The 15,256-nt window shown below is 36.9% G+C and overlaps 1 protein-coding gene and 1 long non-coding RNA gene across 2 annotated transcripts in view; one reads left to right on the plus strand and one right to left on the minus strand.

The window, feature by feature from the left end:
* Nucleotides 1-15,256, minus strand: part of LOC131104626 (dedicator of cytokinesis protein 9-like) — a 78,718-nt gene that overhangs the window by 34,336 nt on the left and 29,126 nt on the right. The window contains exons 14-24 of the mRNA XM_058051992.1: nucleotides 11,775-11,897; nucleotides 11,614-11,693; nucleotides 11,335-11,522; nucleotides 11,136-11,201; nucleotides 8,027-8,119; nucleotides 7,792-7,903; nucleotides 2,955-3,073; nucleotides 2,758-2,844; nucleotides 2,533-2,622; nucleotides 642-757; nucleotides 506-575 (exon numbers count right to left, since the gene is read on the minus strand). Coding sequence (XP_057907975.1) covers nucleotides 506-575; nucleotides 642-757; nucleotides 2,533-2,622; nucleotides 2,758-2,844; nucleotides 2,955-3,073; nucleotides 7,792-7,903; nucleotides 8,027-8,119; nucleotides 11,136-11,201; nucleotides 11,335-11,522; nucleotides 11,614-11,693; nucleotides 11,775-11,897 — 1,144 coding nt within the window. The remainder of the gene's footprint in view (nucleotides 1-505; nucleotides 576-641; nucleotides 758-2,532; nucleotides 2,623-2,757; nucleotides 2,845-2,954; nucleotides 3,074-7,791; nucleotides 7,904-8,026; nucleotides 8,120-11,135; nucleotides 11,202-11,334; nucleotides 11,523-11,613; nucleotides 11,694-11,774; nucleotides 11,898-15,256) is intronic.
* The window catches only part of LOC131104627 (uncharacterized), a 59,096-nt gene that overhangs the window by 22,165 nt on the left and 21,675 nt on the right, over nucleotides 1-15,256 (plus strand). The window lies entirely within an intron of this gene.

A 15,256-nucleotide genomic window follows, 5' to 3' on the forward strand; every position in this document is an offset into this window, starting at 1 on the left:
CATTTTTGACCCACCTATGGAAGGTTGGGGTAGTAACAAAAAAATAAAAAAAATCTTAAAATGTATAAAAGGTAAGTTAAAAATGTGAATGGCATGATATCAAAAACATGTTTTTGAGGAATACCTGGAATATGAAATGATAAAAATTTTCATTATGAAGATATTTCAAGAAAACAACCTGACCGGGTCATTTTTGACCCACTTATGGAAGGTTGGGGTAGTAACACAAAAACTAAAATTTCTTAAAATGTATAAAAGGTAAGTTAAAAATTTGAATGGCATGATATCAAAAACATGTTTTTTGAGGAATACCTGGAATATGAAATGATAAAAATTTTTCATTACGAAGATATTTCAAGAAAACAACCTGACCGGGTCATTTTTGACCCACTTATGTATCTAAGGGTTAATGTCTTAAAAACTTACAAAATCAGAGGATCCAATGGTTATTTTCCCTACGATATATACGTATATATATGTAGTATGTATAACCATAAGATGCAACCTTGACATAAGACCTCAGGTAATGTCCAAGTCCCTCTTCATGGCACTGCGCCACCACATGAACCATCACCCTACAGAGAAACGGATGCTGAAAACCAGAACAGTGCCGAAAATGCTGCTAGTGGGTGTGGCCTTACCTTGTCACATTGACGGCCACATCTTCATGCGAGGCGCCGGTGAGGATGCAGAACAGCTGGTTGAGGATGGTGGGCAGGAAGTTCACCATGATGTGGCCCTCCACGGCATGGAGACTCTAAGAGGAAACATACTCTATTTTTTTTTGGCGGTTGTTTTGCTCCCCCTCCAAACTCTCCGACTAGCCTTGACGTTCTTCACCCATTTTGGATCAACCTTTGCAGTAAAAGTGACTTTATTTATTTATTTATTTATTTATTTATTTATTTATTTATTTATTTATTTATTTATTTATTTATTTATTTATTTATTTATTTATTTATTTATTTATTTATCATTAGAACACTTCCCTTCTCTCTTAAATTGTCATTTATTTATTATTTATTATTTATTATTTATTATTTATTATTTATTATTTATTATTTATTAGAACGCTTCCCTTCTCTCTTAAATTGTTATTTATTTGTTTGTTTGTTGTTTATTTATTTGTTTGTTTGTTTATTTATTTATAATTTATTTATTATTTATTATTTATTATTTATTATTTATTATTTATTATTTATTATTTATTAGAACGCTTCCCTTCTCTCTTAAATTGTTATGTATTTGTTTGTTTGTTGTTTGTTTATTTATTTATTTATTATTTATTATTTTTTATTTTTTATTTATTATTTATTATTTATTATTTATTATTTATTATTTATTATTTATTATTTAAGAACGCTTCCCTTCTCTCTTAAATTGCCATTGTTTACTTCGGGTTTAAGCCCTAAATATGCCTCACACACTTACCAAACGTTATTAGTTTCACTTTTGTGTCTGTCTAACAGCAACTATGGTGCGTTTAAGGACTGCCAAACTTTTTTTTTTTTTAAATCCAGTCAATATTATTTTTATTGTTTTTGTATCCAAGTTGTTTTTTTTTATAAAAAAATTGTTTTTATACTTTGGGCTTCTTGTGATTGACCAGTGGAGGGGTAACAAATGGGGAGTCACACCCTGAAGTGGACACTAATTGGCTTTCATTGTGTAGCATCAGCTCCCAGGGAGGGCAAGGTGAGTAGCGGTGAATCAAAATAGTCACAATAATATTTTGAATTTAAATGAAAATACTTCAAGCTGAGGGTTTTCTCAGCGGTTTTTAGGTGAGCTTAATTTGATGCTTTAATTATTAATCGTGGACTACACGGCGGTGACCTCCCAGACCTCCCAGCTAGGAGACACAAGTTCAATTCCACCCTCGGACATCTTTGTGTGGAGTTTGCATGCTCTCCCCGTGCATACAAACTCCGGGTACTCCTTGTACTCCGGGTACTCCTTGTACTCCGGGTACTCCGGGTACTCCGGGTACTCCGGGTACTCCGGTTTCCTCCCACATTCCAAAAACATGCTAGGTTAATGGGCGACTCCAAATTGTCCATAGGTATGAATGTGAGTGTGAATGGTTGTTTGTCTATATGTGCCCTGTGATTGGCTGGCCACCAGTCCAGGGTGTACCCCGCCTCCTGAAGACAGCTGGGATAGGCTCCAGCACCCCCCATTGACCCCACCAAAAATGAATGAATGAAGTATTAATCATAGTAGGTAATTTGTCCATACTAGCAATAAAATATGATCAATGAAGCATAATGACATAAACATTATAAAAACTGTGGCGCTGTACATTCTACCAGTATTATCACACATTTATAATTGATTACCCACTTGGAGTGAATGAGAAGTGTTGGAGAAATGACCTATTTCCAGAGAGAATATATGTATAATATATATTTTGGGTCCAACAGAGCCTCTCATTTCAGAAAGCTTTTGAATTATTGAAATGGTTTGACTAAAATGTTTATACAGCATATGGCCTGGGGTCTGTTTGCCCATGCATGTTCTCAGATGTCCCACCTTAAGGAATTTCACCAGACCACCCTCTGATGCTTGTTCTGACATCTCCATGCTTTGACAGTGGTGGAAGAAGTTGTGCAAGTGCTGGTCCTGAAGGCATATATGAGAATCCAGAGTCATATTTCATAATGATATCAATATTTCTGCTGGGAATGTTGGTAAAGGTCTGTGTGCCTGTGTGTGTTCTTGATATGATTATTATTATTATTATTTTTCAGATGATACCTGAGTGTAGACTGTGGAAACAAGATGTGTTGAGACTTTGAACAGAGGTTTTCCTCCGTCGACCCACTTGATCTCAGAGCCGGAATGCTATAATGACAACGATTGTTGTGTTGTGAGGTAATTCCTTCTGGGAGAAACCAAAAATCCAACAAAATGGGATGAACTATGAGATGAATGGGGTAGTTTTCAGTGTTTACCTTGATGACGGCATCCTGACAGTTGAGGTAGCCGGCGGGCAAATGAGCAGCCACGGTTAGATGCTGTTCATTCATGACGACTCTGCCATCTCTGAGTAGAGGCAACCAGGCTGAACCCACTGTGGAGCAGAGCAAATACATTGAGTCTGGCTAAATTTTCCAATATATAAATATGTAATGTAATATATGTATGTAATATAATCTTATTTATGTCTTATATATCTTATTTTGTAAGAAAAAAGCCAAAAGAAACAAACAAAAATGTATTTGGAAAATCCTAAACAGGTTTCTTAGGCTCTAACAACAACAATATTCCATTTATAAATAAGAAATCTTACTTCACTGAATTTCACTTATCACAGTCAGATCTGGTATTGATTAATCGTACAAGAAAAAAGCCAAAAGAAACAAACAAAAATGTATTTGGAAAATCCTAAACAGGTTTCTTAGGCTCTAAAAACAACAATATTCCATTAATAAATAAGAAATCTTACTTCACTGAATTTCACTTATCACAGTGAGATCTGGTACCGATTAATCGTACAGTACTTTGGCTCTGATTACTCCGTAAGAAAAAAGCCAAAAGAAACAAACAAAAATGTATTTGGAAAATCCTAAACGGGTTTCTTAGGCGCTAACAAAAAATATTCCATTTATAAATAAGAAATCTTACTTCACTGAATTTCACTTATCACAGTCAGATCTAGTATTGATTAATCGTACAAGAAAAAAGCCAAAAGAAACAAGCAAAAATGTATTTGGAAAATCCTAAACAGGTTTCTTAGGCTCTAACAACAACAATTTTCCATTTATAAATAAGAAATCTTACTTCACTGAATTTCACTTATCACTGTCAGATCTGGTACCGATTCATCGTACAGTACAGTATTTTGTCTCTGATGACTCCGTAAAAGACAAAAGCCAAAAGAAACAAACAAAAATGTATTTGGAAAATCCTAAACAGGTTTCTTAGGCTCTAACAACAACAATATTGCATTTATAAATAAGAAATCTTACTTCACTGAATTTCACTTATCACTGTCAGATCTGGTACCGATTAATCGTACAGTACAGTACTTTGGCTCTGATGACTCCGTAAGAAAAAAGCCAAAAGAAACGAACAAAAATGTATTTGGAAAATCCGAAACAGGTTTCTTAGGCTCTAACAACAACAATATTTCATTTATAAATAAGAAATCTTACTTCACTGAATTTCACTTATCACAGTCAGATCTGGTATTGATTAATCGTACAAGAAAAAAGCCAAAAGAAACAAACAAAAATGTATTTGGAAAATCCTAAACAGGTTTCTTCAGCTCTAACAACAACAATATTCCATTTATAAATAAGAAATCTTACTTCACTGAATTTCACTTATCACTGTCAGATCTGGTACCGATTAATCGTACAAGAAAAAAGCCAAAAGAAACAAACAAAAATGTATTTGGAAAATCCTAAACAGGTTTCTTAGGCGCTAACAAAAAATATTTCATTTATAAATAATAAATCTTACTTCACTGAATTTCACTTATCACAGTCAGATCTGGTATTGATTATTCGTACAAGAAAAAAGCCAAAAGAAACAAACAAAAATGTATTTGGAAAATCCTAAACAGGTTTCTTCGGCTCTAATAACAACAATATTCCATTTATAAATAAGAAATCTTACTTCACTGAATTTCACTTATCACTGTCTGATCTGGTATCGATTAATCGTACAGTACAATACTTTGGCTCCAATGACTCCGTAAGACAAAAGCCAAAAGAAACAAACAAAAATGTATTTGGAAAATCCTAAACAGGTTTCTTAGGCTCTAACAACAACAATATTTCATTTATAAATAAGAAATCTTACTTCACTGAATTTCACTTATCACAGTCAGATCTGGTATTGATTAATCGTACAAGAAAAAAGCCAAAAGAAATAAACAAAAATGTATTTGGAAAATCCTAAACAGGTTTCTTAGGCTCTAACAACAACAATATTCCATTTATAAATAAGAAATCTCACTTCACTGAATTTCATTTATCACTGTCAGATCTGGTATCGATTAATCGTACAGTACAGTACTTTGGCTCCAATGACTCCGTAAGAAAAAAGCCAAAAGAAACAAACAAAAATGTATTTGGAAAATCCTAAACAGGTTTCTTAGGCTCTAACAACAACAATATTCCATTTATAAATTAGAAATCTTACTTCACTGAATTTCACTTATCACAGTCAGATCTGGTACCGATTAATCGTACAGTACTGGCACTACAACAAACAAAACCAACCCTAAACCCTAACCCTATTACGACTCTGCAACCAGGCTGAGCCCACTGTGGAGCAGAGCGGACCAGGTTTTACGGTTACTATGACTGACGCCATTGCGCTACAGTGCCCATCAAAGATAACTGTCATTTTTGACACTGAGTTTTATTCATTACATTTTTTTTTTTTTTAAGTTTCAAACAAGCCCAAGAGGGCAGCTCCGTTCCAGGTGGCCGCCCTCATTAGTTGAGACGACAAAACTGTGAATCCTGGGAAAAGCGATACTGACTTAATTGAGTTGGACATAAATAGGCCAAAATGAGCGACGGAGCAAAGTAATTGTTATGAAGTCTGAGTGCTTTGAAATCAACTGCTGTCCTTCGCTGCACTGTCTGGCCACGCTCGATGATGATAATGATGATGGATACAGCCGTCCTCCCGTCCATTTGGCGCTTCGACTTTCGCGGCATGACTCATTCACGGTTCCCCCAAATATATTCACTAAACACATCACAGTCCCTACAGCTGATTATTACTCAAAAATATGCATATTTAAGCAAATCTGATTTTTAAATTAGGCATTTTCAAGCATAAAAAAGGCAAAATTATCAAAAATACCAATTTTAGGTATTCAGAATATACGTATACCATACTCACGCAAGTACGTTATATCAGAGCCAGAATACTATAGTGACAACGATTGTTGTGTTGTGATGAAATTCCTTCTGGGAGAACCCAAAATCCAACAAAATGGGATGAACTATGGGATGAATGGGATAGTTTTCTGTGTTTACCTTGATGACGGCATCCTGACAGAGTCTTGAACCAGTCATGATGTGCTATATATATCACTATATGGGCAGTTACTATGGTAACCATTATGGCATTGGATGCTCATATCACCTACTACTTTGGTACGTGACAAAAAAATATTCATTCATTCATCTTCTACCGCTTTTTCCTCACGAGGGTCGCGGGGGTGCTGGAGCCTATCCCAGCTGTCTTTGGTCGAGAGGCCGGGTACACCCTGGACTGGTGGCCAGCCAATCACAGGCCACATATAGACAAACAACCATTCACACTCACATTCATACCTATGGACAATTTGGAGTCGCCAATTAACCTAGCATGTTTTTGGAATGTGGGAGGAAAACCCACGCATGCACGGGGAGAACATGCAAACTCCACACAGAGATGGCCGAGGGTGGACTTGAACTCGGGTCTCCTATCTGTGAGGCCTGCGCACTAACCACTCGTCCGCCGTGCAGCCTATAATAAATATTAAATAATGATAATCCAAACATCACCACAACATCTCTATGATGGCCGAGGATGGGATTGAACCCTGGTCTCCTAGCTGTGAGGTCTGCGCGCTAACCACTAGACAACCATGCAGCCCGACAAAAAAAAAAACAAAAAAAAACTTTAACTGTATTATGGAAAGCAGGAAGTGAACAAATGTTACAGTTACTACCCATTATGTCATTGGATGGTCATATCACCTTGTACTTCGGTACGAGGTGCATTATTAAAAAAAAACAACAAAAAACAGTATTATGGAAAGCAGGAAGTGAACAAATGTAACAGTTACTGATTGTAAAAGTACCAGATGGAGGGGTAGGATTTAATAAGCTTTGCTTCTTCCTACTCCTTTTGGACATGTGGAACTGGGAACTGATTATGGGATGCACTCAATTGTAATCTGATGCATGTTCAAATGAAATAAAACCATTACCATTATTACTGGGGTGTCATGGGACACAAGATTTTAACAATACTTGTAAGAAAAGTACAGTGAAAATGTGTTTTTTTAATATATGACAATATGTTGTCGTCTAGGCTGCACGGTGGTCGTGTGGTTAGCGCGCAGACCTTACAGCTAGGAGACCCGGGGGAAGAAAAAAGCCAAAAGAAACAAACCAAAATGTATTTGTAAAATCCTAAACAGGTTTCTTAGGCTCTAACAACAACAATATTCCAGTTATAAATAAGAAATCTTACTTCACTGAATTTCACTTATCACTGTCAGATCTGGTACCGATTAATCGTACAGTTTTCTCAGCAGTTTTTAGGTGAGCTTAATTTGATGGTTTAATTATTAATCGTGGGCTGCATGGCGGTCGAGTGGTTAGCCCGCAGACCTCACAGCTAGGAAAACCGAGTTCAATCCCATTGAATTGCATTTTGAAAAAATCCCATCAATTTTTATTGTTTCTGTATCCAAGTTGTCTCTCTCAGGGAGGGCAAGGTGAGTAGCGGTGAGTAGAAATAATAAAAAATGTATTTGGAAACTCCTAAACAGGTTTCTTAGGCTCTAACAACAACAATATTCCATTTATAGATAAGAAATCTTACTTCACTGAATTTCACTTATCACTGTCAGGTTCTGGTACCGCTGAACCGTACAGTACAGTGTCTACTTTGGCGCTCCAACACAAAAACCAACAGGTCATCAAACCAAACGCCTCCCTTAAATCTTCTCACGGTGCAACCAAAGAACAAGACAATGAATGGGTTCCAAGAAATAAAAAATGTGGAATAAATATTGTGTATTTGCTATGTTGTTTATTGGGAGATGCCTACCTGGAGTCTCCACCAGATCTTTCTTCTTGCCGTTGCTGTCACAGCTAATGTGATAGAAGGTGAACAGAAGATGGTGCCTTTGGTGCAGATGAGTTGGCAGCTCCATCTTTATCTGGGTTACACGAAAAAATGTTGAGGGTTCTTGTTATATTTTCATGTACGGCATTGCTCATGAAGATCGGGTCTCTCCATTTTAACCAAACTGGCATAGTTTGCAGTGAGAAGAAAAGTTCACCTCATCGTAGAACTCAGGGTTCTGTTGGTGGTGCAAGACAGCCGCATATGCCTGCCGGGTGAATAGGGAACCTCCGGGACGACCGTAGATGCACTGATGGAAATAGGAAAGAGCACAAGATTCAATATATCTTAATTAATCCAAATATATATGTGTTGACATTAACATGTTATATACAATTGTTTGGCTGTTGATTTGGCGACACCTGGTGGATGCAATAATCCATTGTATATATGTTGACTGCTGTTCAACTCGAACCATCGCCAAAAACGCTGTTTTACTCGTAATAACGAAATACCAAGTCAACTCCGCTTCTTCCTTGGAGACTATATATCTATAAGTAACATATAACATCATTTAAATCATTGTAAGGCATGAGAAATGTAATATTACGACCGTTTACGTATAGGTTTGCTAAGTGTGGTGCTAGCTGTGGCTAACTTGAAGATTGTAGCTATTATGCTAGCTGTACTCATATTGATGTTTATCCTTTGTGTACATATCGCTGTATATAATGAAGTATATATATATATATATATATATATATATATATATATATATATTAGGGCGCATCAAAAAACACAATTATTGAATTTTGATATATTTTGGATACTAAAAGTGTTCCAATATATGTCATATGTCAATGGTCGTGGTCGCCATGGAGATTTGAGGTCAGCAAAGACTGCAGCTCAAGAACTCTGAGGTGATCTTTATGTTTTTGTTGGTATTTATACTCCTATTATATATTACCAGTAAATTTGTGGTTTTGTCTTTGTGATTTGAATGATTTGTAGTCATATTTATAGGTATTTAGTGCTCATTGCCTCTACGGTAGCTAACATTAGCTAGCTACAGTTTGCTAATGACAGTTAGCTAATAGCTGAGCAGGCATAACATCAATAACAGTAATATAGAGTAGACAGTATTGCTTATGCCTCATATTTATTGAGAGTGGTACTGTAGTCCTACATAATCTGATATAAACGTGTCCATTTATTATTTTAGACACTGTTTATTGTTCATTGCCTCTATTGTGGCTAACATTAGCTAGCTACAGTTTGCTAATGACAGTTAGCTAATAGCTGAGCAAGCATAACATCAACAATAGTAATATAGAGTAGACAGTATTGCTTATGCCGCATATTTATTGAGAGTAGTACTGTAGTCCTACATAATCTGATATACACTTGTTTTTTTTTATTTGTACACATTTATTATTTTATTATTTGCCCTCAACAACTAGTTCCTTTCAGACTAGCAGTCACAGCTTGGTGTTTGGTCTGGGCCCCCTTTGATAACCCTATAGAAAATGATGCTGTATAGAAGTTCATTGTACTCAACATTTCCAGGTCAACTTTTTGGCAATTAGACTAGAAATTGCACATTTTCTGAAATTTTACAAAAGTTTATGTGTGAGGTGGCACCCCTAAATCTCAATGGATTTCCTCAAAATTTTGCAAAAGACATTTTTATGTTCATTAGAAAAAAAAAATGGAATGCCAGCCAAATTCATTCATTCATTTTCTACCGCTTTTTCCTCACCAGGGTCGCGGGGGTGCTGGAGCCTATCCCAGCTGTCTTCGGGCGAGAGGCGGGGTACACCCTGGACTGGTGGCCAGCCAATCACAGGGCACATATAGACAAACAACCATTCACACTCGCATTCATACATATGGACAATTTGGAGTGGCCAATTAACCTAGCATGTTTTTGGAATGTGGGAGGAAACCGGAGTACCCGGAGAAAACATGCAAACTCCCGAGGGTGGAATTGAACCCTGGACTCCTAGCTGTGAGGTCTGCGCGCTAACCACTAGACCGTCGTGCCGCCCCGCCAGACAAATTGATATTATGAATTAAAAATTTCCCATTCAAATTTGATGCACCCTAATATATACATATACAAATCTTGTTTATTTGTTTATTGGAGCACATTCAACAGTTTAGCTTTGCTTTGCATATATATGTGTATATGTGTGTGTGCGTATATATATATATATATATATATGACTATCAAGGCCACATGTGGTCAACTTGAGGAACTTGACTACAGTTCCCAATAACCAGCTACCTCATCAACCAAGTGCTATCAAGTGATAAATTATAAATATCTGGGTATAGTTTGCGGCGTACCTCAGGGGTCAATACTGCGACCATAACAGTTTAGTTTATGCATGAATGGCATCTGGAAAGTCCTTCAAGTGAGTAGTATTTGCAGATACAGTAAACCTTGGATATATCGGACTCGGATATATCGGAAATTCGCTCACAACGGACAGATAAAAAAGAACCAATTTTTCTGTAATGCATTTCCAATAAAAATTCATTGCATATATCAGATTTTTTTATAACAGATTTCGCCTATTTCAGACAAAATCTCCAGTCCCGTTCCAATGCATTTCCATTAAATTTCCCTCGCATATATCGTATGGCCGCATCGTGGCGCTCCGATTCGCCGAATCGTGACAGGCCGCTATACGACGTCATTTGCAGCGTTTGCAGCGTTGCCTGCGCGTCCAGGTACATTGGAAACATAGTCAAGGAAGTGCCTTTTTATAACGGATAAAATCCGATTTACGCATATACCGGATATAAATCCGATATATGCGTAAAACGGACATTTTCCGGTACACGCATATAACGGATTTCGCTTATATCGGACAAAACCAGTGGGAACAATTGAATCCGATATATCCGAGGTTTACTGTAGTACGACTGTATTTTGTTCAGGGGAGAACGCAGAAAAGCTACACAACGAGTAAAAATAAACATATTAAAAAAAGACAATTGCGAACAATACTGTTTGATATCATGTATCCTGGAGAAAAACAAAAATATTCTGAAGGGAAGGCAATTTTTTTTTGCATGACAACAGCATTATGAGGCCTATTTTTTATGAAACAACATAATTATCACCTTACCATGGCCTGACTATTGCCTTTCTAATACTGGTCATATAATATTTTCCCTGTGCCTTCCTCTCTGAGCAGTTCATGTATACATATTACGTTCTTGAAACAGGGATCACTTTGACAGTGATGTCATCTGCACGACACGTTTTTTCAAAAACACAAGACATAAAAGACAGAAACAAAAAGACATCAACCTACCCTTAGCGGCTGGGCTTCCTCTTCGTCAGAATCCCTGAATTCAATGCAAACTGCAATATTCCTTGCCTGAGGAAGACATTAGACAAGAAATACAACTGGAAAAAGATGGCTGCTACAAAAAGACATGACACAGTATTCCTCGTTTCGTGCCGGCTGACTCACGTCGACATAAATGCTTGTCGACACATTCAATATGTACCTTAGGGAAAGATTTCTGCCCATCGTATTTGAGGTGCTTCGGGTAGACATAAAGAAGATTTTTATAGGTGGTAAAGGGTTGGGAGCATTTGGCGATGGAGGGTACAAACTCTTCCACTTCCAGGAGGGCGCTACCAGGCCCGTTTCCTTCAAAGTTCCTCACCGGGATGTAGGAGGAAGTGACGCAATCTGCAGTAAGAAGATTGTAAGAAGATGTTTCAATGTCAGCTTTGCTTGAGTTAGTGGGTTATTTTATTTTTGGTGAAGTCAGCGGCTTTACTGGTCGTATCTTGAGCCACACAGTCAATAGTTACATCCAAGTTCCCGAGCACCACTGGAAGTTTGGTCATTTTCTCTGGTCTGTTGGGAGAATAGAAATATAATCATGGTAGCAAAATCTTCCAGGGATGGAGACACGAAGGAGCGAAGAAGACTTTTTACTTTCTAAAGTCAGCCAGCAGTTTAAACATGTCCTCATCTGACAGTTTGCTGCTGTCTTGTCGGTAAAGAGCAGAGAAACGAGCACTTTTGTCCAAAGTTCCTGATGCGTCAATAAACACGGGCCTGTGAAGAGACAACACAATTACGCTGATTATGTCGTCTGAGTAGAACATCACCGATCACAAGAAGTACAGTTCTGGTTCCACGTTTACATGTATTCATCATGAGCAGGAGACGTTTTGGGCTTTTGATTTCAGAGCAGGGGTTGTGTAAAACTGGCTTCACCGTCAACAATTAGCTAAAAATGTCATCCAATACTTCTCTACAAGAGAGGAGAAATATGATCTCAGGGAAGAACTCCATTTGAAACACTTATATGCTAGGACTACGTTAGCGTTAGCATAGCATTTCAGTATGTGGAATCAAACTATGGAATGGATTGAGTAAGGAATTAGTTAGTTGTTCAGTGGAGCAGGACAGTGATAGTAATCTGCCGCTGAAACTGAGCTTCTATTCACAATAGATGAAAATATGAGCTGGAAACCTCATATTACAAATATACAACATAAGGTGGCCAGAAATATTTCAGTATTGACTAAAGCAAAATTTGTTCTCAATCAGAAATCACTCTGGTCTCTGGTTCTACCATATCTTATTGTGTGGAAATATGGGCTAATAACTATAAAAGCAATCTTCACTCGCTAAATGTACTGCAAAAAAGGTCAGTAAGGATAATTCATAATGCCGCCTACAGAGAACATACTAACTCCTTATTTCTAAAACCACAAATACTTCAACTTGCTGATATAGTTCATCTTCAAACAGCTAAAATAATGCATAAGGCTAAAAATAACCAATTAGCTAAAAATGTCATCCAATACTTCTCTACAAGAGAGGAGAAATATGATCTCAGGGAAGAAGTACATTTGAAACACTTATATGCTAGGACTACGTTAGCGTTAGCATAGCATTTCAGTATGTGGAATCAAACTATGGAATGGATTGAGTAAGGAACTAGTTAGTTGTTCAGTGGAGCAGGACAGTGATAGTAATCTGCCGCTGAAACTGAGCTTCTATTCACAGTAGATGAAAATATGACCTGGAAACCTCATATTACAAATATACAACATAAGGTGGCAAGGAATATTTCAATATTGAACAAAGCAAAATTTGTTCTCAATCAGAAATCACTCTGGTCTCTGGTTCTACCATATTGTATTTATAGTGTGGAAATATGGGCTAATAACTATAAAAGCAATCTTCACTCGCTAAAAGTACTGCAAAAAAAGTCAGTAAGGATAATTCATAATGCCGCCTACAGAGAACATACTAACTCCTTATTTCTAAAATCACAAATTCAAACTTCCAACTTGCTGATATAGTTCATCTTCAAACAGCTAAAATAATGCATAAGGCTAAAAATAACCAAATCGCTAAAAATGTCATCCAATACTTCTCTACAAGAGAGGAGAAATATGATCTCAGGGAAGAAGTACATTTGAAACACTTATATGCTAGGACTACGTTAGCGTTAGCATAGCATTTCAGTATGTGGAATCAAACTATGGAATGGATTGAGAAAGGAACTAGTTAGTTGTTCAGTGGAGCAGGACAGTGATAGTAATCTGCCGCTGAAACTGAGCTTCTATTCACAATAGATGAAAATATGATCTGGAAACCTCATATTACAAATATACAACATAAGGTGGCCAGAAATATTTCAGTATTGAACAAAGCAAAATTTGTTCTCAATCAGAAATCACTCTGGTCTCTGATTCTACCATATCTTATTGTGTGGAAATATGGGCTAATAACTATAAAATCTTCACTTACTAAATGTACTGCAAAAAAGGTCAGTAAGGATAATTCATAATGCCGCCTACAGAGAACATACTAACTCCTTATTTCTAAAATCACAAATACTTCAACTTGCTGATATAGTTCATCTTCAAACAGCTAAAATAATTCATGAGGCTAAAAATAACCAATTAGCTAAAAATGTCAGCCAATACTTTATTTTTAATTTAATTTAGTTTAATTTAATTCAATTTAATTTAATTTAATTTAATGATCATTACCCCCATTCTCAGAGGTATGCATGGACTGATTTCAAAGAGAATGTATATATCATCATTTCATTTAATTAAATTTCCAATTTATTAAATTTTATTTTATTTTATTTTAAAACATGTAATTATATTAGGAAAGCAGGAAGTGAACAAATGTAACAGTTACTGATTGTAAAAGTACCAGATTGAGGGGTAGGATTTAATAAGCTTTGCTTCTTCCTACTCCTTTTGGACATGTGGAACTAGGAACTGATTATGGGATGCACTCAATTGTAATCTGATGCATGTTCAAATGAAATAAAACCATTACCATTACCAACATTGACACTTGTGTTCCAGCAGTTTCCAGTTCATTCCAGTACCAGGTTGTTCCTGAACATGCTAACAATCTTGTCTGTGAATAGCCACATTCATCCAAGTCATTGTTTTCTCAGGTCATTGAATGGATTACAACAAGGCTATACAGATTGTCTTAAAAGACATTTTGTTCTTCCAAGCAGGCTTCATTAATTCATGTGAAAAAGGCGAGATACCGTACTCAGACGAGAGGTGTTACTTGAACAGTCCTGTTCCGATCGATTTAACACCCTGAGAATTCTACGTGACAGCATGGCCTCTTTTTCCAGGCCTTAGCAAAGTGATGAGCCAGCAACATAGATTGTACTTTCCCAATTCATCTTCTTAGAACTTCATTGACCTCCTTCGACTTTTCTATTGTTCGCATATTGGTCGATTCAGTCAGGGCTGTCAAACAAATAACTACAAAAATAATTTTGACCTTTGAGTGGATGAGAGAAAATAAACATTAAACTTTGAAGATGTGCATTGTACAGGGTCAGGCAAAATGATCTGACACATTTGTAGGTTAAATAAAAGGCAAATAAAGTAAAGAAATAAAGAAGTGTTTTTATTTTTGAAAAGTACATATTTGCGGCGGCACGGCGGTCGAGTGGTTAGCGTGCAGACCTCACAGCTAGGAGACGAGGGTTCAATTCCACCCTTGGCCATCTCTGTGTGGAGTTTGCATGATTTCCCTGTGATATGCGTGGGTTTTCTCCGGGTACTCAAAATATAATTTCACAAGAAAACTAAAAAACAACTGGAAAAAACAGCAGCATAACATTATGCTGAGGTTCTCATTGGGAGTGAGCAGGATGGATAGGATGTTCTCCCCATGCATGCAAGGGTTTTCTCCGAGGACTCTGGTTTCCTCCCAAAAACATACTACGTTAATTGGCGACTCCAAATTGTCCATAGGTATGAATGTGAGTGTGAATGGTTGTTTGTCTATATGTGCCCTGTGATTGGCTGGCCACCAGTCCAGGGTGTACCCCGCCTCTCTCATTTATTTGTAATCAGATTTTTGGGTGAGGAACTTTCAGTTCGGCACATCGGTGTACTGTTTCGCCCTTA

The sequence above is a fragment of the Doryrhamphus excisus genome, chromosome 16, assembly GCF_030265055.1.
Source record: "Doryrhamphus excisus isolate RoL2022-K1 chromosome 16, RoL_Dexc_1.0, whole genome shotgun sequence".
NCBI lineage: Eukaryota > Metazoa > Chordata > Actinopteri > Syngnathiformes > Syngnathidae > Doryrhamphus > Doryrhamphus excisus.